Source organism: Miniopterus schreibersii (assembly GCF_964146895.1).
Source record: "Miniopterus schreibersii genome assembly, chromosome: 12".
In the NCBI taxonomy this organism is placed as follows: Eukaryota; Metazoa; Chordata; class Mammalia; order Chiroptera; family Miniopteridae; genus Miniopterus; species Miniopterus schreibersii.
Window position 1 is genome coordinate 17,703,557 of NC_138112.1, and position 26,312 is coordinate 17,729,868.

General features: G+C 37.2%; 1 protein-coding gene across 1 annotated transcript in view; it reads right to left on the reverse strand.

Annotated features, from left to right (window-relative positions):
• CNTN5 (contactin 5) overlaps positions 1-26,312 on the reverse strand; it is a 968,886-nt gene that overhangs the window by 259,170 nt on the left and 683,404 nt on the right. Inside the window, exon 9 of the mRNA XM_081155637.1 lies at positions 4,957-5,059. Within this exon, the coding sequence (XP_081011763.1) occupies positions 4,957-5,059 (103 nt within the window). The remainder of the gene's footprint in view (positions 1-4,956; positions 5,060-26,312) is intronic.

The following is a 26,312-nucleotide window of genomic DNA, read 5'->3' on the forward strand; positions in this document are numbered from 1 at the left end:
CTAACTCTGCTAGTTTAATCCCACACTGTTGGAACTTCACTCCTTCCCTGTCTCCTTGGAACAGAACAGCTTGTTAGCAATCTCTTGATAATAACCCTCCATATGTCTAAAACAGTCTTTTCTTTCCAAAGTAATTAATGCCCCTCCTTTTTTTGGGTTTTGTTTTGGCTTTCTTTACACTTTACTGTATTTCTCAAGCCTTTACATGCCTTTGTTTGCCTCTGGATCCTCTTTAAACACTTTTCTGGGGAAATTATACCTTTGCAGAATTGACTAGTATCAAGCATAGCCTGTCACAGCCACATCATGCGTAAGTTCCGTGCTCAATATTGTATAATTTCTCTTTGCAGAGAGAATTCTAGGAGAGCAAGAATACACTTCTGTTATGTTCTGCTTCAGCAACCTACAGGGAAACCATTTGATTTTTGCTAAATCGAGATTGAAGTAGAGGTTTATTTAGAAGAAAACTTGTAACTCACAGTTTTCCTGTTGACTTTTTACTTAACTTCAGATTAGGTAGATGGGTGAACCTGTGTGATATTAAGAGTTAGTAAAATTCAATAACTTAAAATAACTTGGCTTCATTCTATTTTCCTTTAAAAATAGAGGGCATGTATCAGCTTCTACAGAGTATTTTTAAATTACGTGTGCAACTAGGGCTGCATCAATTTACTCTAAATGATAAGAACTGAACACCTTTAGGGACAGGTTTCATAGAACTCAATGTCCGTCTCAAGAGGGGTAACAATGTTGTCTGTGACCATGTATTCCGACAGCTTGAAAGTGTAGCTCCCACAATACAAAGGCCTTCCGCAGTTTGGCCCAGGTCAGGGAAAATCCAAGAGGAAGAAAATCTGCCATTATATGAGACTGACTATCGGTCAGTCTCAGTTTATAGTTGGAACAAAAAAGATGGGCAGTGCATCCGTCTAGAGGTAAAGGCTGACTGTGGAGGGCACCTCAGTCAATGTGCTGCTGCGGATGTGATGACTAAGACTGGACTCCAGTGGCGGCGCTGGACCCAGGACACGTATGAAGACAGGACGGCGTCTCTGGGAAGCTAGGACACTGCCTGGCACGGAGCTGGTTTTCAAAGCCTCCGGACACCCTTCATTTTTAGGTTCTTTGAAGCTCCTTTAGCTCCTCTGCATTTACAAGATGAGCTGTACAAAGCCCGCCTCTTGCTTTTTGGCCTCTTTGCATTAATGAGTGAATTCTTTTTCTTTGAGATGGGAGGTGTGCCTAAGAAGGCATTCCATTCAGTGAATGACGTGACTAAAACCGCAATTTCTGGTAGGAAGACTGGACTGCCCCCAGGAGGCTTGGAGGAGGCAAAGGTGGAGACGGCAGGATTTTTGTGCTTACGGTCTCCTTGTTTGTTCTTCATGCCATTATTGAATTAAATAGCACCCCCTGTGATAGATGGTTTTCACTCTGTCCTTCATCCTAGTGTTTAAATATGATAAATCTCTCTGATTTTTAATCTCACCTTACCCCTCAAATCAAGCAATCAATCAAACAAACAAACAAACAAACTCTAAGCGTCAATAGATAAAGAGGAGGTTTTTGGATCGTTTTGGTTAAATATTAAGTATGACTAGAACGTGGTAATAAGCTTTGAGAAGAAAATCAAAAGACGAGAAAAATATAGATCTAAAAAGGAGAGACACTGCTAGAGTGAGGCAAGACTAGTCCGGGAAAGGTACAGCTAATACGAGTGCAAATTTAGACGTAAATAGGAAAAGATGAGAGGGCCAGAGGTAGAGGTGTGCCCTGGACGTAGGCACATTTCTTTGGGAGAACAGGAGTTAGCCAAGTGCTTTACGCATAAAGAATCTATTGTTTATCGTGTGCTAATGACACAGTCGGTTGGATTAATTAGACCTGGTACTTCTGAGCTCATTCCCCTCTCCCCCACTCTGTGCCTGGCTTTGTGCACTGCCAACTGCATCCCCTTGGCTTCCAAGCTGGCCCTGGCTGCCTTCAGCCACGAGAGCCATCAGAGAGGATCGGAAGGCAAAATAAGTCAGGTTATGCCCTTCCTGGTCCTTTCCTCGGCCATGTCCTCTTAATGCATCTCTTCACGACCACAGCGACTACAGCTCCTTCCTGTTGGGTGGCCCCTGTCCCCTCTGTTCTGATGACGTTGTCTCCTCCTCCTGGATCATTCTGCCTTGAGGGTGAGAATGACCTCCTGCTATCACTAGCCTACCAATGCCTCAGTTTCTTTCCTTGGTCCTCTTAGCCCTGCTCACAGACAGATCTTCAACATGTGCCTTTACTGAAATCTCTGGAACCCTCTGAGTTGGATCCAGTTTCCAGCTGGATACCTGACTGATACAGAGAAACTTTTTTTTAAAGGAGAGAAACCCAAAAGCAAATAATTTGAAACTGCATCAAGTTATGTAGAACAAAATACAAGTCCTTAGATAGAGAGTAATGGGTTTAGATAAAGGAAAGTTGGGTAAAGAAATCACAGATGGTCTCTTTAGAAGGTTAGATTTAAGTTGAGGCAGGAGGATAAGTAGGCGCCAGCGTGGGGAGAACAGGGAACAGTGTTCAAGAGGGAACAGCAAGCGCAGAAGCCATGAGAGACAAGAGCTTGATATGCCCTATGCCAGAATTTGGTTATAAAACTCTACAAGGAACATTTGGTTAAAACACTCCATGTGGAAAGACTGAGGGGGAAAATCAGCGTGAGTGGCAAAGCCCTGTTTGATATTTAGTGACCATAAAGTTCTTGGGCCGACAAAGTCCACCAGAGAATCATGTACTTGTTAAAGTGGGAAGCAGCTCAGGTGAGCCTTGGGAACTAAGCAGATACTTGGGTATTCATTTGAAATCGCTGTGATCATGTTGGGACTTAGAGATGATCTGCTCCACGTGATAATATGCTGTAAGGGAGTTAACACATGTAAAGAGGTTATTCTTAACCTTGTTTACTTTCATCAGAATGGCAAGTTAGTCTTTAGGTAGAGCTATATCTCTTCACAACATTTTGAAAAGTCCTAATTCACAGAGAGGATATTAAATGGAAAACAGAGGCCTTGACAAGCTGTGTGTCTTTTTTATCGGACTTCTTTTTCTTAATCTTCATTCAAGGATACGTTGTTGTTGTTTTTGTTTGTTTTTTTAGAGAGAGAGAGGAAGGGAGATAGAGTATTATAAGTCCTCACTGGGGCTGGAGCCTGCAGCCTTTTGGTGGAAGGAGGATGCTCTGATCAAGTGAGCACCTGGCCAGGGCCAGCTTCCCTTCTATTTGTTTATGGAGGGTGGCAAGGGGAGAGGCGCGGCAAAGGAGGAGTGGAGAAGTTGAAGAAAATAAAGTATTATCATAACATAACATCATAACATAACATAAAACATACATAACATAACATAACATAACATAACATAACATAACATAACATAACATACCAACAAAACTTCTGAATCCTACCTGAATTGAAAGGGACTTTAATGACCAATTTACTAAACATGTTTCAAGACTTCCCAAAGCAAATACATCGAGCTTATTAAATAAGCCTGCCTGGGGAAATTTCCCATATTGTTTTTTCTCCCTTATAAATCCAGTTTTCTAATGTGTTTTACAATATGACCTCCCTTTGTTTGTGGCTTTAGTGCAAATACTAGCATTTCAGAATTACTTAACTGCAGGATATACTAAACCTTTGGCATCAACCCAAAATGTATTATTTTTGTATTTGTCAGAATTAAGCAGCCTACTCTGGATGTTTTCAGGCCTATTTGACGCCACAACATGGTGAAAAACAAGACTTTTAAGGTGTTGTTTACCGTGTGCATTTAACTAATATCTTTGTGTTTGGAAGACTTCCTCAGATATCTGCCCAAATCTCTCCTTGATGAATCTTAGGTTCTTGAAATATATTTTTATTTATAGGCATCTTTTACTTAAAAGAATGACTACACAACAATTTATTTTGTTTTTAGTTTATTATAATCTTGCTTCTACTTAGATTTAAGTAGAATTGCACATATATGTTTTTTTAATCTGTCTTGGTATTAGAAAACATAGTGTTTACTACGTTCATGCCCGAAACTTCCTCCTAGCTAAAATTCTCATAATTACTAATATTTTCCTTGCTCAGAGGCTAAACCTACTTTAAGCTATAACATGTTTTATTTCCAAGTACTTTAGAGTTATGCTGTGAGAGCAACTCACCACAACTAAAGTTAAATGATTAGTAACTCTGATAGGGATGTAGTTATGCAAATTATAATTACAGAGTTAGAAAGAACCCTGAGGGCTTATCACCCTAAAAAAAAAAACTAAACAACAACACTCTGTTTAAAATAAATCATAATACTCTAATCAAATACAATCAAAATTCCATTCCTGCCTCTACGCCCAGTACTCATATTGTAAACATCACTGACAAGTAATTATATGCCCTGGGATTTAAACTCTCCGAAATAGAATCATTAAGTATACAGGCACTAAAGTGTGATATAAATCATCTTTCTGATTTGGGGAATCATTAAATGTTGTACATATTGACAGCTGGTGCTCTCATGTTATTGTTATTCCAGGAGGTACTGAAGTAAGCAGTTGGCTCACTGTAATTATTGTCTTCATGGTTTTTCTACTGTTGCCTTATTATATCTTATCAGAATCTGAATTCTACATGTGAGGAGCAGATAGCACCTTATTCTTTCATCCTATTTTTATTAAATCATCGCTGAATAAAATTTAAGAGTAATACTGAAATTTTAAGACTCATTGGCAGAGATGTAAAGGCCTATTTTATTTAAAGAAGTTTATGTTAAAATTGCAAAATCATATACATTGCAGTTCATAGGTAATTATAATTGGTTACTTCATCCCACCAAGGAGCTTCTGGGAAAATGAAATGTAGCAAAACAAGTGATGCAAAAATAAGATATGTCACATTTTAATAAACAATCGTGTCTAATTATGGAAGAATATGCACTTACTTGCCAAGGGCAAAGCACTCCATCTTAACAGTTGTCCCCTTAGCAGCTGTAACTGTAAAAGGGAAATGGACCTCAATTTTCGGCTCATATTCTCCCATCACACCTGGAAAATAAAGAATAGTCTTTAAGCATAAAATGAATGTCAAAATTTCTCTTCAATCCTGGGAATGGCTACATTGAAAAGCACTGTGGTTTGGTTGTTAACGTCTGTTTGATGATCGCTAAGTTTTTGATGCATTGAAAAAAGAAAAATACACTTAAACTGAGTCATTATGATGACTGTCTTTCCTGAAGGATTGGATTGCATGTATGTTCATAACTTTTTAAAATAGTAATTACTTAAGTGTGACTCAACACTGGTAATTTAGGTACCATTATATACCAAAGAAAATAAATAACCACAAGCATTATTTACCATGGGATTTTCCAATGGTAAATAATTGTTGATTAAAAAAAAATAGGTAAAGGTACTAGAACTTTATCATTGCCAAATAAGTGAACACTTATTAAGTTAATATATATTTATTGACTCTCTATAATATGCCAGCGTTTTGCTAGGCATTGTGAACAAGACAAAGATAAATCATCCATGGACTGTGCTCTCAAGCACTCAACAAGTGTATTCTTAGAGAAACAAACAACGTACACTACACACAACAGTGGGAAAAGAGTTATATATCAAAATAATTGTAATACAAGATAGAAAGTGATGATTGCTGTGAATGAGGTATCCTTAAAGCATTATGTGCATCTGAGGAAGTTATAAGAATGGTAAAGGTTTGTTTAAGTTTGGAAAAGATAGAAGAGAAAGCAAATGGAACAGTAGGAACAAGCAGAGATAGGAAACCACCGGAAACAGGAAAATCAGTTTTTCTGGCATATTGATATATGAAGAGAGATGATATTAGGCAAATTTGGAAATATAAATGGAGTCCAAAAAATACAGAGTCTTGATCATCAGAGTAAGATATTCAAACTTGAATCTGTAAGTAATTTGGAGCCACTGGACTGACATTTTGCTGATACACACACACACACACACACATATACACACACTAGAATTGGAGCAGAAACTGGTAAATTAGTTACATTACTTCAGTGATGCAAGGTAGTAGTAATAAAAGCCAGAACTTAAATTATAGTAGTAAGAAAAGAGAAAAAACAGCAGTTGGGAAAAACTGTGATGGAACTGAACTCGGCAAATAAGGGGAGTGCTGAGGAAATTTTCTAGCTTGGGGGTGGGATGGGGTTGGGTGATGTTAATGAAAGAAATAAGAACACAACTAGAGTAGGAAAGCTGATGACATTCATTTTAGGAGTATTTAATTTGATACCTATAAGATATTCAGAAGAAAGGATCTGACCAGATAATGCAACGAGAGAAGAGAGTTCAAGATGAGTTCGGGTCAGGTGCTGTACAGGACACGTCGTCACCTAGAGATGGCATTTGAAGCCCAGAGCTTGGATGGGGCTTTCACTTATCAACAAGCAGTGCACTAGCTGAGGCCTTGTGAATTCCAGTGCTAGTGCCCTCAGGCAGCGCCGAAGCCAATTTCCACAAAAATATAATTTTTAGGAAATCCCTATGTGTAAAGCACTACAGATGACAGTTATGCTTTAGCACAGATGCTTCTCTGGGGAGTGCATGTGTGTGCTTGGGGGTGTCCGTGTTTATGGGCATATTTGCCCGTGCAGGTCTGTGTGCATGTAGAGCACCGTGTGTAATTCCTTTGTGTATGGATGTGGGATGAGAGAGGTAAGAAGGGAAAAAAAGACAGTAAGATAAATGCTATAAGATATGCAGGCAAGAGGCACTGGACATGCAAAGAGAGAAAAAGTTACCTTTGACAAAGAAAACCCTTATATTTTCATTATTTATTATTTCTTTTTTTAAATTTATTTTTATTGTTGAAAGTATTACAGATACCCCCACCATTAATCCCCTCCACCCTGCACCCGCCCCCTCCCCTAGGCCTACTGCCCTATTATCTGTGTCCAAGGGTTATGCATTTATGCCTGTAAGTTCTTTGGTTAATCCCTCGCTGCCATCCCTTCCCCACCCCACCTTCCCCCTGAGATTCATCGGTCTGTTTCATGCGTCCACGTCTCTGAATCTATTTTGTTCAGAAGATTCCACATATCAATGAGATCGTGCGATCTTGTCTTTCTCTGTCTGGTTTATTTTGCTCAGCATAATTTGAGATGGCTTTTAAAGGGAGGCTGTGGACAACTTTAGATGGAAAGTGTTTGAGTTCACTGAGGACAAAAGTTTACATTTGCTTTTTTTTTTGGCTAGTTTTTTTGTAAAGCAATCAGAGAGAGAAAAGTCACTAATATTTTCATCACAGAGATTGGGCTTCTGGACCTGGCCGTGCTAGACAACCATCTCTGATGGATCGGTGACCTCTGTGTCTCATGTTTCTAAACTCTCATCAGAGGGAACGGAGAATTAGCATGAATATAACGTCCTGTTCTAACAGGCTAACTCCCCTGCCTTCTTCCTGGTCTTACACTCACTGTGCACCAAGGGAACTGAGTGATTCGCACTGCTATGTCACTCTCTCTGTGACGCTTCTCTCTTCTACTTCTTTCTTTAGGCCCCTTCCTGCCCCCCCCCCCCCACATTTTCCAACTTCCTTTCTTTAATTTCCTGGTGTCTCCTTTTTTTCCTATGCCTCCTGAAGAGCAGGATGTGGCCTACTAGCGATACCTGACTGCCCGATGCTGAGGAGTTTGTATTGAATGCCCTCTTCCTTGCTCGCCCTCATACAGAGTGCCAGGCATCCCGTTCAGGCCCTACCCCTGGCGGCCCACCTGAAGCAGCCCGTAAGGTCAGCTGCTGATCTCTCCATTGGCTCTCAGCACCCACCCTGTAGGATTCTTGTTCCCTGACCGCCTGTGAAGCTGACGACTTAATAATACATGACTTATCATGACACTTATTAAACTTAAGCTTATTAAACCTAACACTCGTACCTGCGCCATCCCTGTGGGTGCAGGCCCTTGCTGAGAGCTGTAGGGTGTTGTCGAAGGGCAGTGAAAGTCAGGATGGATTCAGAAACTATTTCTTGCCCTCTCAGGTGTTTCTCAGTGGTTAGAGCACCTGCCCATGCACCGAAAGGGGTTGAGAGTTTGATTCCTGGTCAAGGACAGGTACCCGGGTTGCAGGTTCGATCTTAGGCCCGGGCATGTGCGGGAGGCAACCAATCCAATCTCTCTCTCTCTCTCTCTTTCTGTCTCTCTCTCTCCTCCTTCCCCCCTCTCTCCCTCCCTTCCACTCTCTCTAAAAATCAATGGAAAAAATATCCTCTCATAAGGAATCACACACAGAAAAGCAGAAATAAAGAAAATATTTTATTATAATTACTTCTAGTTAATATTATTAAAGGTCTCAGAAGAAAGAGGCCTGAATCTCCAAAATGCCAGTAATTTGTGTTGATTTCTTTTTCTATCCTAAGTAAAAATTCCCTTTAGAATCAATGTTTATATTAGTACCTCCCCCCCCCCCCTTACTACAGTGGGTCCCAGAATTGTGCAACATTTTAGGCCCTTCAAAAACCTCGATCTGACTCTGAATAATACCAAGATATTACTGATATTTTTTGGCTAATAGGAGCCAGACCCAAATATATTCTCTCTTCTCTTCTAGGTAATGTTTGTGATTGCAAAGAAGACGCTCTTTTATAGCTTTAGTCCTTAAGAATGACGCAAAGGATAGGCATTCCTGGTAGTATTTGGGAAATAATTTTATCCAGGCTGGGCTTTCCGGTATTTTTCAAATGGTACCCATATGGTAAAAGATATGGTTAAGCCTCACTCCAGGGCCCAAGAGGTTTGCTAATATCTAAAATAGATATTAAAAATAAAATTAAAAGATTGGAATAAAAGGCTAAAAATTATATTACCTAATTTGAGCTGCAGTGTAAGAACTGTCTGGTTCTTTTTAATTTTACTCTGATAGTGATAATATAAGGACAGATGAGAAAGCTCTTTAGATAGGTCTTGCTCTTTAACAAAATTGATTACATTCAGGAATTAGGTTTTGCTTTATGTTTCATGGGATAATTGTGTTACAACTAAAGTTTGTTGTTGTTTTTTTCCAGTTTAATTTACCCGCTTTCTTATAAAAATGAGAGAACTAAGAGTCAAAGGGATCAGGTAACTGGGCCAAGGTTCTGTAGACAGCTGTTGATGGAAATAGGGCAAAAATAGGAGTTTTCTGACCGTTAAGCGCACAACTATTTTCTTGACATCACTGTGTTGGGGAATTTCAATCACAGTATAACAGCCCAGGCATCTCACATCAATCATTGATTGCCTGCTTTTGCTACTTGATTTGTTTCAGCTGCTTTTTTTAATATCTCAAGTCATATGCAACATAGCTATATGCTGTAATGTCTTTTGTTGAGTAGGGTTTAATAATGATAGGTAAGGGAAAGAATCCTATAAGGTAGATAGTCAAAAATAAAATTATTAAGCTTACCTATTCAGTCAATGTATCTCTTTTATTTTTTGATTGCCCCTTGTATTAAGCAAAATATGCTCAAGAAATACTATGCTGTGTCTTCCTCTCTTTCCCTACACCTGTCTCTTTTGGCTTATTTGGCTGCCCTACTTTGGAATTGCATGCCATTAGAAGATAACCTCGAATTACCCTAATTCCTAATAAACAGAAGCCTTCCAGCTGAGAGTTCATTACTATCCTTCTATGTCTTCATGGTTGTTGATTTTCTTACTTATTCCAATTACTTACAAAGAGCTCGGGTGCTTTTCCACAAGTGGAATGCAATTTAGAGCATCTTTTCTCCAAGTGTGTTGCAGAGCAGAGAGCCAGTGACATCAGAAAAGTCTGGAAACTTAACTAATATTTTAGGCTACAGGGTTCAATTCCAAGCCTAGTGATAAATAATTTCTAAAGATGGGGCTACAGGCTCTATCTTTCAATAGTTTCTCTATGTGATTTTATGTACATTAAAGAAATTCAGTGTTCGGTGAACACTGACTCTTATTTTTATCATGTGACCTGTCATTTTTAGGATATGAGTGTAATAGAATAAAATACCTGAAAAAATGGCTTGCGGAGGGTCTATAGTCATATTGCATTCATCCATAACTAGTCCTAACAGGCAAATTATATTCAACTTGTATGTATAGGTACTCACATAAGAGCTGGGATTTTTTCTGATTGTCTGGAGATCAGTTCTGATTGGTCAGTTAGCATGTGTTACCAGTTAAATATTTCAAGTGACATTTCTGACTGATAGTCATTTTGAGGGTCAAGAATTAACGTCCAGTGAACCTTAAATTTTGACTTAGCTCGTGAGTTAAAAAGGTTTAGCTGATCTTATATCCAAATAATGGGTATTTACATTTTTGTCTTCAACATCTTTGCCAATTGTACTCAACATCTGTTTCTTGTCTTTAAAAAATAGCACCTATATTCTGTGTTTCTTTCAGAAACTGTTTATTCTATCCTTTCTAACCATGTGAGTTGCATAGGAACCACTCTCTTCCTATAAGTTCTGCTTTCCTGGCTGTAGTTATTAATTTGTTATGGGCATCAGACACACAGTTGGTTAGTTAGATTATCCCATTGCCCTGAACATAATGTTTGATTTATGGGTGGGCAGCTGAGACTGGGAATTTTGAACTAGAGTCCAGGAAATCCAAGTCTCACTTTCTCCTTGGTGGCAAAAAAAGAGTCTGCGTGTCTGAGAGCCACTGAACTTCCACTAGTGTAAGGAGTTATTCTGCCACTGAAGAGAATTAAGCCAATTTAGATAGAATTAAGCCAATTCATATACAGGAGAGATGGAAAGAGAGAGTACTGGGTAGCATGTCACTTCTACCTGGGACTTAAATTTTTGCCCTTTTCTCAGTAAAATAAAGTGAATTTCCTGTTTTGATTAAATTATTTCAAGATGGGTTTCTCAGCTGCAGCCAAAAGAGTTCTGACTGATACCTCATTGAGCTCAACATAACCAGTAGTGACCCAATGTCAGGCTCTGTCCTATAACTTATCTAGATTCTGAGTCTGTCATAGTCTAGATTAGACAAATAACAAGATGGAGTGGTGGTGGGATAGGGGCCAGGACACATCAACATATATGATTTGTCCCATTTTTAAACACTGTCCTCTTTCATAGAGAATGTAAATTCTAATAGTTAATAAAAGAGGGTAAATGAAATTAGAAAAGTACATATAAAGTATTATGGGACTTGAGAGGAAGAAGAGATTAAGTGGATTTCGACAGTGGGACTGGGATTAAAGATGTAATGATAGAGGTTCTGAAACTCTCAGGGGGCAGGGACAGTGATAGTGAAGACAGGAAAGTGAGATTCTATAGAATTTTATCAGAAATTTAATGTTATTGCATTGAGCATGAAGTATTAGTGAAAGAGAAAATTTAAATATAACTAGGAGCTAGATGATAAATAATATATAGGAATATTATATTTTATTATTCATTTATCAAGCTGCCTCAGCAGTAGCTTGATAAATCCGCATGAACACTCATTTGGAAAAATTATTTCTACAATCAGTAGGCATCTGATTTTATTTAATGATAGAACCTGGAGTTACTACCATACATACACATTGTTATCAATCATTACATATTGGTAAATTAAACACAGTAGGTATAGTAAAGGTACCTAGGGTAAGCATCAAAATGAAGAACCTATGAAATGAACTATTGCTTGTACACAGTGTGATTTGCACATTAAAATGTATTGAAATTATTTAATAAAGTGTTGTGGGGATTTTCTTTTATTACACCAGAAATGTATGTGCTATCAGAACTCTTTACATTATTTTTACTTTCTAGTACTTGAGTTTCAGTATATGTTTTATTTGTCATTTTTTTACTGTCTTTATGAATCTGAATATAAAAATATATTTATTGTGCTATGTAAGCCCCATGGTAAGGAAATGAAAGCTCAGATAAATAATAACAACAAATGTTGATAATAATAATTAAAATGAGAAAGGGGAAAAATAGTGATTAAATAGTTCACATTATGCCTACAGATATTGTGCTATTCGTGAGGCGTGTCGCTATACTCATCCTTTCAGGACATATTAAATATTAAGCTGTGATTTATAGATAAATGATGCAAATCCTAACTCTATCCCTGGCTTGTTGAAACATCAGGGTAATCACAGAACCTCTCTGGATCCGTTTTCTGGTGTATAATAAGCAAACTAATGTAATTGAGGGTTTAGAAATCTAATGGTATGTTAGAGAATATATATTACACACTAATATATTTCTCCTTACTTACTGTATTCAAATAAATTAAAAGTTATAATCTTTGGAAATTTTAATCATTTAGAAAAGTGTTTAGGTGCCTTCAATTTAATTCCCTAATGACACCCCTGATAAGTAACAATTTCACAAGCCTAGATAAATAGACAACAAACTGTCTCCTCACTTCAAAAAGTATCTATTAGCCTAAATCAAAGTTTCTTGAGGTGAGTCATTTTCATGTAAATACAGGGATTGAAGAATCTCCTAACAAGAGGAAATAAATGACTTGTATTATCTTCAAATAACTGCATCATTATAAGTATTATTTATCTAGGGAGGCTGCGAAAAACTAGAGAGGTTTATTATTAGGAAATGTTTTTCATCACTATTATATATATTCTGAAAATCATAGAAACCAATAGATATCTTTCCTGTTTCCAAGCATCAAGAATAAATTGTCCAATGGTCTAGTCACACTGTAATAGCTTTCATCTAATTACTGAATTTTAAGACATATTTTCTTCTTGTATTCTTGCCACTGTGATTTAGGGAAATATACCCCTCTCCCATCATTTGAGGTCTCATTCCATGTGTATTAATAACTTGGAAAAAACTTACAAAAGTAAAAACTAAAGAAACCAACTATATATTTTTATGAGCAAGCATATAAGTTCTCTAGCATTAAAACAATAGGCTAGATACCATTTACTATTGCAACTAAAAATATAAGATACCTTGGAATAAACTTAACCTAGGATGTAAAAGACCTGTACTCGAAAAACTACAGGACACTGAAAAAAGAAATAGAGGAAGATATAAACAAGTGGAAGAAATATACCATATTCATGGACTGGAAGAATTAAAATCATTAAAATATCCATACAAACCAAAGCAATCTACAGATTCAATGCTATTCTTATTAAAATACCAACAAAGCTAGAAAAAATATTCCAAAAATTTACATGGAACCAAAAAAGACCCTGAATAGCTGCAGCAATCTTGAGAAAGCAGAATAGAGTTGGAGGGATCACTTTACTGGATATCAATCTATACTACAAAGCCACTGTAATCAAAACAGCCTGGTATTGGTACAACAACAGACATAAAGATCAATGGAACAGAACAGAGACCCCAGAAATAGACCCAAACCAATATGGTCAGTTAATATTTGACAAAGGAGGCAAGAGCATCCAATGGAGTAAAGACAGTCTCTTCAATAAGTGGTGCTGGGAAAATTGGACAGGTACATACAAAAAAAAGAAACTAGATCACCAATTTACTCAATACACAAGAATAAATTCAAAATGGATAAAACACTTAAATGTAAGTTGCAAAACCACAAAAATCCTGAAAGAAAATATAGGCAGTAAAGTCACGGACATCTCATGTAGTGGAATTTTCACCAATACATCTCCTAGGGCAAGAGAAACAAAAGGAAAAATAAACAAATGGGACTATGTCAAACTAAAAAGCTTCTGCACAGTAAAAGAAAACAGCCTTAAAATACAAAGGAACCCACGGTCTGGGAGAACATATTTGCCAAGGATGCATCTGATAAGGGACTAGTTTCTAAAGTATACAAAGAACTCACACTACTCAGCAAGAGGAAGACAAAAAATCTGATTAAAAACTGGGCAAAGAACCTGAATAGGCACTTCTCCAAAGAGGAAATACAGATGGCCAACAGACATGAAAAAATGTTCAACGTCACTAATCACCAGAGAGATGCAAATTAAAACCACAATGACGTATCACCTCACACCTGTAAGAATGGCACCATCAACAAGTCAACAAACAACACGTGCTGGCAAGGGTGTGGAGAAAGGGGAACCCTGGTGCACTGCTGGTGGGAATGCAGACTGGGGCAGCCACTATGAAAAACAGTATGGAGGGTCCTCAAAATATTAAAAATGGAGCTGCCTTTTGACCCAGTGATCCCACTTCTAGGAATATATCCTAAGAATCCTGAAACACTAATCAGGAAGAATATATGCACCCTTATGTTCATAGCAGCACAATTTATAATAGCTAAGATCTGGAAACAGCCCAAGTGCCCATCAGTAGATGAGTGGATGAAAAAGCTATGGCATATTTACACCTTGGAGTACTATGCAGCTATAAAGAAGAAGGATCTCGTACCCTTTGGGGCAGAATGGATAGACCTGGAAAATATTATGCTAAGCGAAATAAACCTGGCAGAGAAAGACAAACATCACATGATCTCACTTATATGTGGAATCTAAAGAACATAATAAACTGATGAACAAAACAGAGTCAGTGGCATGGAAGCATTGACCAGACTGACAAATCTCAGAGGGAAGGTGAGGGTGGGTGGGTGGGTGGGGAGAGATTAACCAAAGGATTTATATGCATATATACATAACCCATGGACACAGACAATAGTGTGGTGAAGGCCTGGAGCGGGGAGTGTGTGGGGGGTGGAAGGGGTCAATGGGGAAAAAGGGGGACATCTATAATATTTTGAACAATAAAAAATAAAAAGTAAAAGCAAAAAACCCCAATAGGCTAGATAGAGCAAGCTTGAAAAATTTGATAACAAAGGGTTCAATATTTACTTTGAATATGTATGTTGAAAAGTGTTTTGTTTTGTTTTAGAGAAGCAAATGTTTGCCATTTTCATAAATATCTATTCCCAAATAAAACTACAGAAACTTCTCTATAAGTATATCTACATAACCAAAAATGTATAGTTTTATAGCAAGTCCATTACAATCATGGGCTGCACAATGATATTTCGGTCAGTGATGGACCCGATGTACAACGGTGGTCCCATAAGATCACAATGGAGCTGAAAAATTCCTATCAGCTAGTGACATCAGCCCTTGTCATGCTATAGCACAACACTTTCCATGTCTGTGATACGGCTGTAAACAAAACCCACTGCCTTGCCAGTCGCATAAAAGTATTGCACATACAATTATGTGTACTACCTATTACTTGATGATGATAATAAATAACTATGTTTCTGGTTTATGTCTTTACTAGATAATTTTTATTGTTATTTTAGAGTGTGCTCTTTCTGCCTAGAAAAGGTTTGCTATAAAACAGTGTGCCGCGTTACCCTGCGTAGCCTCATGCATCTTCGCTACCTCCTCTCTTGATCGCATCGTTTCTCTTGTGCTTCCTTTGATCTCATGTTGTTTTGTACAGCAAGGTGCTGTACAAGCTTGTAATCTAGGAGCAGTGGCTATACCACACAGCCTAGGGTTATGGTAGACCATACACCTCGGTTTGTTTAAGTGTACTCTGTGATGTTCACACGGCGACATCACCTAATGTCGTAGTTAAGAGCATACCCTTGTCAAGCGGCACATGACTGTATTTAAAACTCATTTAAAATGGGTGATTTTTTTAAATGTAAATTTTTTTGACTTTATGAAGTGTGTGTGGGGTCTGTCTGTCCCTCTATGTGCGTGCGCTGAGAATTATGAAAAAAGAGGGAGTGAGAGGAAAATTTGGTACCTGTTAAAAATTTTGATACTTTGACTTCTATAAGTTGTCTCCAAGGCCTATGTAAGCACAACAGATTAGCTATTGAATGAACTATGGTCCTAGTTTCCACAGTAAAGGATCCTTCTTTGAAAGCTAGTTTGAATGAGCTCAGTAATGGCAAACAACTATACTAACTTAAAAGGAAATTAAATAAAAGTAAGAATATAATAGTTCCAAATAACATATTAATGCTCAATACAATAATTAAATGCTTGGAAGATCTCCAAATCATTCCATGGGAATCTTCCACCCTAATGATAGTTAGTTCATTTCAATTGTGATTTAATTAGAAGCTGTATTTCTATACAATTCATTCAAATATTTATTTCTGCCAGAATATTTTTTCATTAAAAAGAGAAAGTGAGATGCCTTAGAACTATAGTGAACTTCCCTCACTGCATTAAACGCATTCATCATACATTGCTAGATCCACACTCCTTTATATGAGAAATTAAAAGCTTGCAGTGAGATACCAAAGTCTGATAAAGGTGAACCTAAATTATGAGGAAGCAGTTTCTTCACACACACACCCCATCTGGAAGGGAGGGAGAATGTATTGGAATCAGTGCATAAGGCTAAGCCAGTTGGAGAGTAGAAAAACTGTTAAAGCTGAGTCACATTATTGGGGGAGAAATGGAATAGCTATATACTCCTGTTGCTCAGATTCCTACAACTATTTGGATTCAGCTACCTCCTAGTCTCAGTCCACATGAAGTCATGCCACATTTCAGACCCTAATCTTGGATTTTTCTAAGATCTCCTTTCTCATATCATGTCATGTATTTCCTGAAAACAGAAGTCTCTTATTTACGTTTACTTGAGTAAACTTCTGTTCTTTGCAACTACCTAAAACACTTACCCACATTGCCTTTTATTTCTAATTTTTTAAACATTCTTTCGAGAAATTGTTCCTTCTAGTAAATTTTCCTACCCACGGCCATCTATCTATTCACACTCTAATCACCAAGAAGTCAAGAGAATTAAAATACCCTGGAGGAATGAGTTCTGTCAGCTCAGTTGATCAGCTGCCTGGTTGCATACTCTGGGAGAAAATGTGACAAATGGGTTGTTTTAAACTATTTTTACACTTTAATAGGCACAGATTGTGTCCTCACTTCAGTTTTGTTGTTGAGAGTGCCAGCATTCCCGCTGTTAGCACTCACACTTGAAATACTAAACATACCAGGCTCTGCCCTGATTTGCTCTGTAAACAATGCACATATTTTACTTTACAAACTCTTTATGATTTCAAAAGCTCAGTGAATGACATGGTTCAAAAGATACGTATTTCCGGAGGGGGGACGTCAGTGATCACAGCCCCATCACAGTGTTTTATGTGCATTAAAGTCTCCAGATGTGAAGAGGCAGAGTAAACATTGCTTACACCTGCTGTAAAACCGCTGCTGTGTCAAGTGTGCGCAACTAAATTGGCATTTAAATCCTATGAATACAGCAAGGTACATGTGATTATCCCTGCCTTAAAGAAGAGGAAACAGAGCACTGAAATGGTTAAATCACTTCCTCAACATCGCTGAGTTATTTAATGACGGGTAAGGGGCTCAAACTCAGGACTATATTAATTCTGAAGTCAACTTCCCCTGATTATTCTATGCTTCTCCCCAGGAAAAGTTCCCATAGTTTGCAAAGCGGATTCGCTTAGTCATTTCCAATTGTGTAGACAGCTAAGTTCTACTTCAAATATTATTTTCTTGGAACAGTCTTTCCTGTCCCTCTCCCCCTGCTCCACCCCACCCAACCAGGTTAATCTTTGCCTCTGTCCTCTTCTCTCTCTGCCTCTCTCTGTATCTCTCTCACACACATATATATATGCTTCCATATATAAAATTCTATATATATAATTCTATATCTATAGAGTACTATAATATATATATTATATATATAACAGTATTTTGTTTCTATAATATACATAGCACTGTTTTGATATATTTATTATCTCTATATACATATTATACTACTGTTTCTTTAAAAAAATTCATTACAATTATAATTGATTCCTCAATCTGATTGCACATGCATTCCTTTGCTTAACATAGTGTTCGCTTCTAATCTATAAGGTAAATTAGAACGGAGACCACATTGTTTTGTTCCCTTGTATCTTCAAACAGTGTCTGGTACAAAGTCAGTCAGTGCTCAAGGATATTTGATAACTGAATCAATAAATCTACTTGTCATCAACTAGGTAGAAGACGTGTGATAGGTGGCATAGCTGAGAATATTTTATTTTCATGCATTTCAATGCTTATATTATTTATTCATTTTGAGGCAAATTGGAGGTAATTTTCTAATATGGAATTATAAAATTCTATATTTTGTTTTTAAGTTGTGTTATGGTCATATGAGAATAAAGTATTTTGTGAATGAATAAAGTGAGTGAAACAAATCTCTCTATTTCTCTATAATCAATTGTCCAGGTCTGTTAATTTGGTTTCTATAACATCTTTCCCATCTATTTTTTTTTTTAATATATCTTTATTGATTTCAGAGAGAGGAAAGGAGAGGGAGAGGGAGAGAGAGAAACATCAATGATGAGAGAGTCATTGATCGAGCCCGCAACCCCGGCATGTGCCCTGAACGGGCCCATCTATTTTTTTCCTTCTATTTTGGTCATTACTTTAATTTGAATTCCCTTTCATCCAGCTCACTAGCTGGCAATGTGGAGATCACTGGTGGCATGAGTAGTGATCATTAAAGCTTCATAGGATTAGATATAAGAGAAAACAGAAAATAAATTTGAGGTAGAGTTTAGACAACTCTTGGAAGAAGTTTTGCTCTAAAGGAGAGCAGAGTAAGTAAGATGTGAACTGGGGGAGTATGTTGAATCAAGAAAGGGTTACTTTTAAGATGCTAAATATTCTTCTATGTTTACTGATGAGAATCATTCATTATGGAGAGAGCAAGTAGCAGGGGAGAGAAATGGGTAATTGTATAAGGATAAACTCCTTGAATTAGGTAAGAGGGCATGGGATACAGTGCATAGAACTGCCAAGGAGAGTTCATTAGTCATGATAAAAGCCAAGGAAGCATACATATATGATATATTGTAGATATTATATTTGTTGTTGGAAAGATAAATGAAATCATAAATTTAAGGCAAAACCTGTGTTCAAAATTATTTTTAAATCCAGTTAGTTACAGAGGTATAATCATGAAATGAATGGAATAAAGGCTGAGGCTGGGGTTAGAGACCTGCCAAGTAGACTATGATAGAGAGATTGGGGAGATACAGAGTTGAGACTGTACAGAGAACAATGTTTATAATGGGTAACTATGAAATCTAAGCTAGAAAAGGAAGGCACTTGAGGGCTTGAGGGTGTGATGGACAGTAAAATAGTGGATTGATCAAAGGATTCTCCAGTCTGAGGGGTTGAACAATTGAGTGGAAAGTGCTAAACAAAATTATCTGGATAGAAAGGAGGCAGTGTCAGAAAGCTGTTTACTTAAAATTGAGATTTTGATAAAGGAAGAATGATTGGTAATGGCAAAATTCAGGCTTTTACCTTTGTAAAGGGTGGCTAAGGTGAGACGGAGTACAAGTTCATGGGAAGCAAGGAGGTCAGGAAATTGAGAGGTCAGGACAGTGAGTGGATCACTGATGTAAACAGGTATGTTACCGAGACAGAACAGCATCTCTAAATGAGGGGGACTGAACTGGGAAAGTGAGAGATTATTTCAAGAGACTTGACTGCAATGGCTGAAATGCATGCTATGGATCCCTTTATTTACCAATGTTTACATTTCTCAGTTTTCCACCCAAAGACTTCTGTGTCCTACTCCTAAACTCTCTTTTCTTCTTTACTTTTCACTCTTCCCTTTTATGCATCTAATATTTGATATAACTGGAATGCTTGCTATTTTCAAAATATACTTTAATGCATCTAATATTTGATATAACTGGAATGCCTGCTATTTTCAAAATATACTTTATCCTTAACTGATTATTGCACATGCTGGTTTTTACCTAAAATCGCATTAATATCATCCCACGCACATTAAAATTTCATTTACCAATAAATTCCACTTAAAATTATATTGAAGATGAAGGGGAAGCAGAAGGAGGAGAAACAAAGAAACGAAAACAGTACCCTTTCCAGTAAAAACAAAACCCAGAAATCTTCTGTGATTCCCTCAGCAAGAAATCTTGTGCTCTACTCCTAAATTACCATGGTGTGTTACTTCTAAAGATACTAATTATGTTCTAACTTGCATTACAGTTATTTATGTATAGCTATTCCAATGATCTTATTGGTCAAAACCACCATCATCAAATCTGAACTCTTCACCCGGCCGGGCGTGGCTCAGCGGTTGAGCATCGACTAGGATCCAGGAGATCACGGTTCAATTCCCAGTCAGGGCACAGGCCTGGGGTTTCGGGCTCGATCCCCAGTTGGGGGCGAGCAGGAAGCAGCTGATCAATGACTCTCTCATCATTGATGTTTCTCTCTCTCTCTCTCCCTCTCCTTTCCTCTCTCTGAAATCAATAAAGATATATATATTTTTTAAATCTGAACTCTTCTATTTAGCCCAATCCTATTCCTAACTCTCCTTAGTCTGTCTTTCTTTCCGATATCTTTGTAACTTGTCCTTTGAAATCTCAAGTTGTTATAAGTAAACTCATCTCTTCGTACTTTTAATATCTCACTCTATCTGCTTGTCAAAAAAAACCCTGGGTTTTCCAATATTATATTCATTTAGCTTTCATTAGCTAATAGAAGAATAGAGCTGTGGGATATAGTAAATCCATTCCTTTTTCCAAAAAAACGTTCAGGACTCCAGATCAAGATTTAAATCTGCTGATCTGTCTTTTCTACTAGTACTAGAGTTATTGTCTTGAAAGCAAGCAAACAAACAAGCAAACAAACAAACAACAAAGTTATGTATGAGTAATTATATTTCAAGTGGGTACTTGAAATATCAAGGGGATCACTTTGTAAACTATATAATTATCTAACCACTATGCTGTACATTTGAAACTAATACAAAATAATATTGAATGTAAACTGTAGCTTCTTCTGTCCTAATGTAAACTGTAGCTTCTTCCTTGTTTCACTGCCCCCAGCTTTAATAAACATGCTCTCAAAATCACCTGGACTTGTATTGTGAAATCTTTCCTGCAGGGAGTCAAAAATTCACACTACTGGCAGCCCTACTAGGCCAATTGGCTCAGGGCCAGGCCCCCTTTCCCTTAACATCTTCACGTAAATGACTGTTGAACTGATGGAGTTTTAGCTTGAGTGGTATAAGCACTGTGCCATAGGTGGGGGAGAGGTTGTGGACAGTGGGTCTGCTGTCTTTGTCTAGATCTGCTTGAGAGTCCATTTCTGAGGACAGAACCCCTAAGTCGTTCCCACTGTTTTGTTATTTTAACTTGTTTTCTGCTTTCACACCCTTCTGAATTTCAAATTCTCTAAAAGCTTCTTGAGGATATGTCTTTTGTTTAAACAAAGGCAAGGTCAGAAGGGCCTGTGGCACTGACCAACTTGTGGTAGGGCAGCTATTTATACATATGAATATTTTGCAAGTTGGTCACCTATGAGATTTGTACTAAATGCATTTGATCATCATGACGTCAGAATGACAGCAAAATCTTTATGATGGCTTCAGTTTATTTTTTAAACCAGTGAGTGATATATTCTTCAGGATTCTGGATTCAACACACTCTTTATTTTCTTTTTCTTTATAATTAATTTCATTAACACTCTGACATTTTAAAAGAAAACCTGAATTTAAAGAAAAAAAGCATGCTTAATATTAACTAGACCCTACTAATTATTAAGAAAATTAGGCTATGTATTCTCTTGACAGATATCTTGACAGATAATTAACACATTATAAAGCAGGCAACCTTGTATTCTCTATAGATGAATTCTATCGTTCCCGAAGATCAGCATAACCCCAATTCTACTTCTATGGGTTACTCTTTACTCTCTAATTTTGTAAACTTTGTGAATTCTCTTTCTTTTTTCTTCTTTTTGTTTGACAAACTGAAAAGAATAACCCTCATGACATCTAGTCAAACGAAATTGTGAAGGAGCAAATATTGTTTCTATAATAGGCCTTCTAGTCATACTGAGGATCATGTCTAACCACACCTTTTAAATTTTATTTTAGGTAATATTAATAAAGTAATCCAAGACCCCAATTTGGCACTGATATCATAAGGAAAGCATAATGATACAGTGGAAAATACACTCTTCAAGTGAGCCCTAGTCCCATATCTCCCAATAACTATGACCTTGAGCAAGTTCCTTAATTCACTGGGAACTGACCAACAGAGTATAACATTTTTGAGTGTACTTTTTTTCTTTTAATATATCTTTATTGATTTCAGAGAGAAGGGAGAGGGAGAAAGAGAGATAGAAACATCAATGGTGAGTCATTGATCGACTGCCTCCTGCAGGCCCCCTACTGGGAGATCAAGCCCACACCAGGCATGTGCCCTGAACCAGAATTGAACCTCGATTTCTCAGATCATAGGTCGATGCTCAACCGCTGAGCCATGCTGGCCAGGCAGGAGTGTACTCTTTAGAGTCATAGAAACATAGGTAACAGAAGCTGTTAATGGCAGATTCTTTAACTATAAAAGAAGATAAGCTCAAAATGCTGTTTTGTTGTGAAGACTAAATAAGAGAATTATGAAATGCTTTCAACACAGTGCTGGTGCATAGGAAGAGCATTAATTAATCATTATCAAGGCTTCCACATATGTAGCTGAGAGACAAAGGTTATAAAATAGTAAAATAAATCACTGAATTTTAAAATATTTTGAATAATGGCAAGGTTATATTGGTATAAGTAAATCACCTCTTAGTATGTCTACTTCGAAGAACACAACACTCATTTAACTATATGAGTTTCAGTACATTTGTTTAAAAAAATATCAGTCTTGTTATTTTATGATAAATTTATGAAATATCCCATTGGGGTGAACTGTGGAAAGAACACGTCTCTAAATATTACAAATTACTTTCCAGAGAAATCATTTTAGAACCCTCAATATCCTGGATGTGATTTTTAGCAGTGGATAATAAAAGTGATCACAAAATAAGAATAAATTCAATAAGCAAGGATATAAATAAGAATGTAAATTCAATATCCTTGCAAGGTAGGGAAATCTTAAAATATTCACCATAGAGTTACTCAATTTTAGACAAATTAACTGAGATGAAATGTGAGAATTAGGAGAAAAAATGGAAGGAAGTCATTTTAAATGATTCATAGGGATACTTAGGTTATTTTTAAATACCTTATTGGTTGTTCAGAGAAAATCAGGTAGATCACATTAAGAACAGATGTGCAAAGAAAGATAAGGGAAACTGGTAACCATAAGGAAATGGGCATCTTAATCATAGAAAGATCGTCTAAATATAATGAAAAGACCTATGGCACCTATGGCAACTCGATTATAAGGGCACTTCTCCAAAATCAGCATATTAATCTAAATTTTAATAATTAATTGTGTGGTGACCTAAAACTATGAATTAAATACATTTAAAAATATTCCAGAGGCAATGGGCTAACTTAAGAAATATAGTGACTGACAATCACTATGAAGTCAGAGTTGTTTATTGAAGTAAAATAAAATGTCAGACATTCCCTAACCTGACTGAACATAAAACTTTCTAGATGCACTCAAAAATAAATATCTCTAATCTCCACTTCATGCCCACTGAATCAGAATATCCAAGGGAAAGATGCAAGAATTTGAATTATTAGCAAGATTCTCCCCAACATGACTGTTTCGTCTTTCATTCAGCCTTTGTTTGAAAATCCTGTCTTGTATAAAGAAGAGCTTTAAAACTATGAAGAGGTATGTAACATTAAAAACCAACAACACCCACAACACTTGGCAAGTATTCGCTAGTGCAGTGGTTCTCAGTTGTACTGAATGCATGAAATATCTGGGAAGTGGTATGGAAAATGCAAATTCCTGGGATTTGTAAGGTGGGGTCGACTTGCACACAGGTCTTAAGCTACCTCTTTCTTCCAATCCTCTTTCTGAAGGAATATCAGGAACAGAGTGGGCCCATTAGCAGAGTTCAGGTGGTGCATTTGACAGCCCAGGTTCTCCTGAGACGTCCCAGGCAAAGAGTAGGTCTAGGACTTTATTTTTATTTATTTTTTAAATTTTCCTGAAGGATGCAGCCTTTAGAGGCTGGTGGGCATTCTTAAAGACACTGCATGGTCTGCTGGCTTAGTATGGTTCTGGGAGGCCCTGTTGACTCAGTGGACCTGGGAGAAGACGGGCTCTTTCCTCTTAGGGAGAGATCATTTAGATTTAATTATTCCTGGAACTTTCAGTTGAAAGAGTACTGCTGGTGTCCTTTGCGGAAGGAGGGGAGTAGGGACACTCTTGTGTCTCAAAAAAGAAATATTTATTGATAATTGTTCATCTTACAAAATTTCTGGATTTAAAAACACTGATTTCCAGGATCCGTCCAGAGATTCTGATTGGGTAGATCTTAGGTATGGCTCAATATTTCCACCTTTTACAAGCATCTTAGTTTATGCTCATGCTAGTGTTTGAGAATCATACTATTAAATGCTGGTCTATTAGATATTATTTTACAGACTTTCAGAAACTTTTGAGAAATTTTAGTACTGACGTTATTTTGAACAAACAAAGAAAAAACAGTGAATTGAAGTAATGTGGAGGAATAATGTTTTGTCATGGCTAGTAAAATGTCTTAGGTATGGGAAGCAAAATGTTGGCAAAACAGAATAGTCCTCAGGGGTTGAGTTGGTGATGGCATTTATTGATTATTTTGGAAAGTATCATAATGTTGGAATATCTTAATATGGGAACAATAAAATCTCTAAGCCTTCAGGTGACACTGAGCTCTACTGTTGGGGAGAATCTTGCTAATAATTCAGATTCCTGTATCTTTCCTTTGGATATTCTGATACAGTGGGCATGAAGTGGAGATTAGAGATATTTATTTTTTAGTGAAATATCAAGCTGAAAGATTTAATTCCTATAAAGATATCATAAGGTTGTATAGATGAATATTATGAAAGTGGCAGATGAAATTCAAAATGGACAAACATAAAAATGCTTTTATAATAAAATTTAAACTATACTTATTATATGGTAGATTTTACTCCTGTTTATTGTAATTAACTAGCTCTATGATCTTAGGGTCGTTCAAATGCTTGCAGGCAGAACTAGGAGTTCAGAGGGCATCTTAAGAAGAAAGAAAAGGACGAAAATGAACGGAGTCAGAAAATTCTGGAGCAGGTTTTATATGAAGAATGACTGAAGCCAAGTGATGGAACATTAAACTACTTCCAAGGCTATGACCTGCCCCCCAACCTCTATTAAATCCTCAATTACAGACAGAGGAGTTTGAGTTTACACAGCAACAACATCAACAACAAACACTACAGTAATAGAAGCAGTCTTGGAAAGTAGTTCTTAACTGTAATGACCCGACACACTAGAGAAAAGTGGGAACTGAGTCATAAACACTATGCTAATAGCTAACCTTTGCTAAAGCTTACTGTGTAACAGGCCCTGTTCTAATAGCTTTGCATATATTCATGTATTGAATCCCCACAATAACCCTACAAGACAAGTATCCATGCTATCCTTATGACCAGGTGAGTAGACTGAATCACAGACAGGTTGTCTTTTGTCCTAAGATAAAATAAGTGATAAGTCAAACCTAACTTTGTGGCCTATATACTTTAAACAAAATTAATCAAAATAAGTTCTAGTTTAAATCTCTGAAACAATGCTACACTCATGAACTTGTTTTCTGTAAGCCTTCTTGATTGACGGTAAAGGAGCTGGTGTTCACTAGCACTGCACCTGCAGCCTCTGCCTTCTTCTACAGCCTAGAATGGGGCACTGCTCTTGAAAGTGAGTGTAAAGAGTGAATTGTAGAAAAAGGCAGTTGAAAGCCACTGATCTAGGCAAGGGGCAAAGGATGTCATAGCTAGAAGTAAGAAGAGGAGGATGGGTGAGAATGACATTGCAGATGGAGAATTCAAAGGGCCTGCCCAACCTATGGACTATGTATGTGGTCATGGGATCAGGAGGATTCTAACTGATCCAGATATTTTTATGTTAGATGTTTAGAATAAAGGTGATCTTACTAACAATTCAGATATCAGCTGAAGAAGCTTGTTTTGGGGAAGATTCTAAATTGGAAACAGAAATAGACGTTCCCACTAAAGAACAACATTTTAGATGAGTCTTCAGGAGTAGAATTCTAGAGAAATGCCTACATTTAGAAGGATAAGCCTCCTTAAATCTTTTCTGGAACAATGCCAAGTATAAACAAGACAGACAAGTGGGTGAATGGACACATCCAGATGGACAGTGCAATGGAATGGACTGACTTACGGGGGTACATTGAGAAAAGACAGTGAAAGGTAGAGATGAAACTGTTCAGGTAGTCAAAGAAGATATTCTTATGTTTAAATAGATTGCAAAGAGGTTGAGAATGATGAAGGTTGAGAAAATGCCGATATATTTGATTGACAGATACTTGACTGATTTTGAGAAAACACATTGAATAGTGGGGTAGGGCTCCATGCCAGATTGCAGATTATTAAATGAAGAAAGGAAAT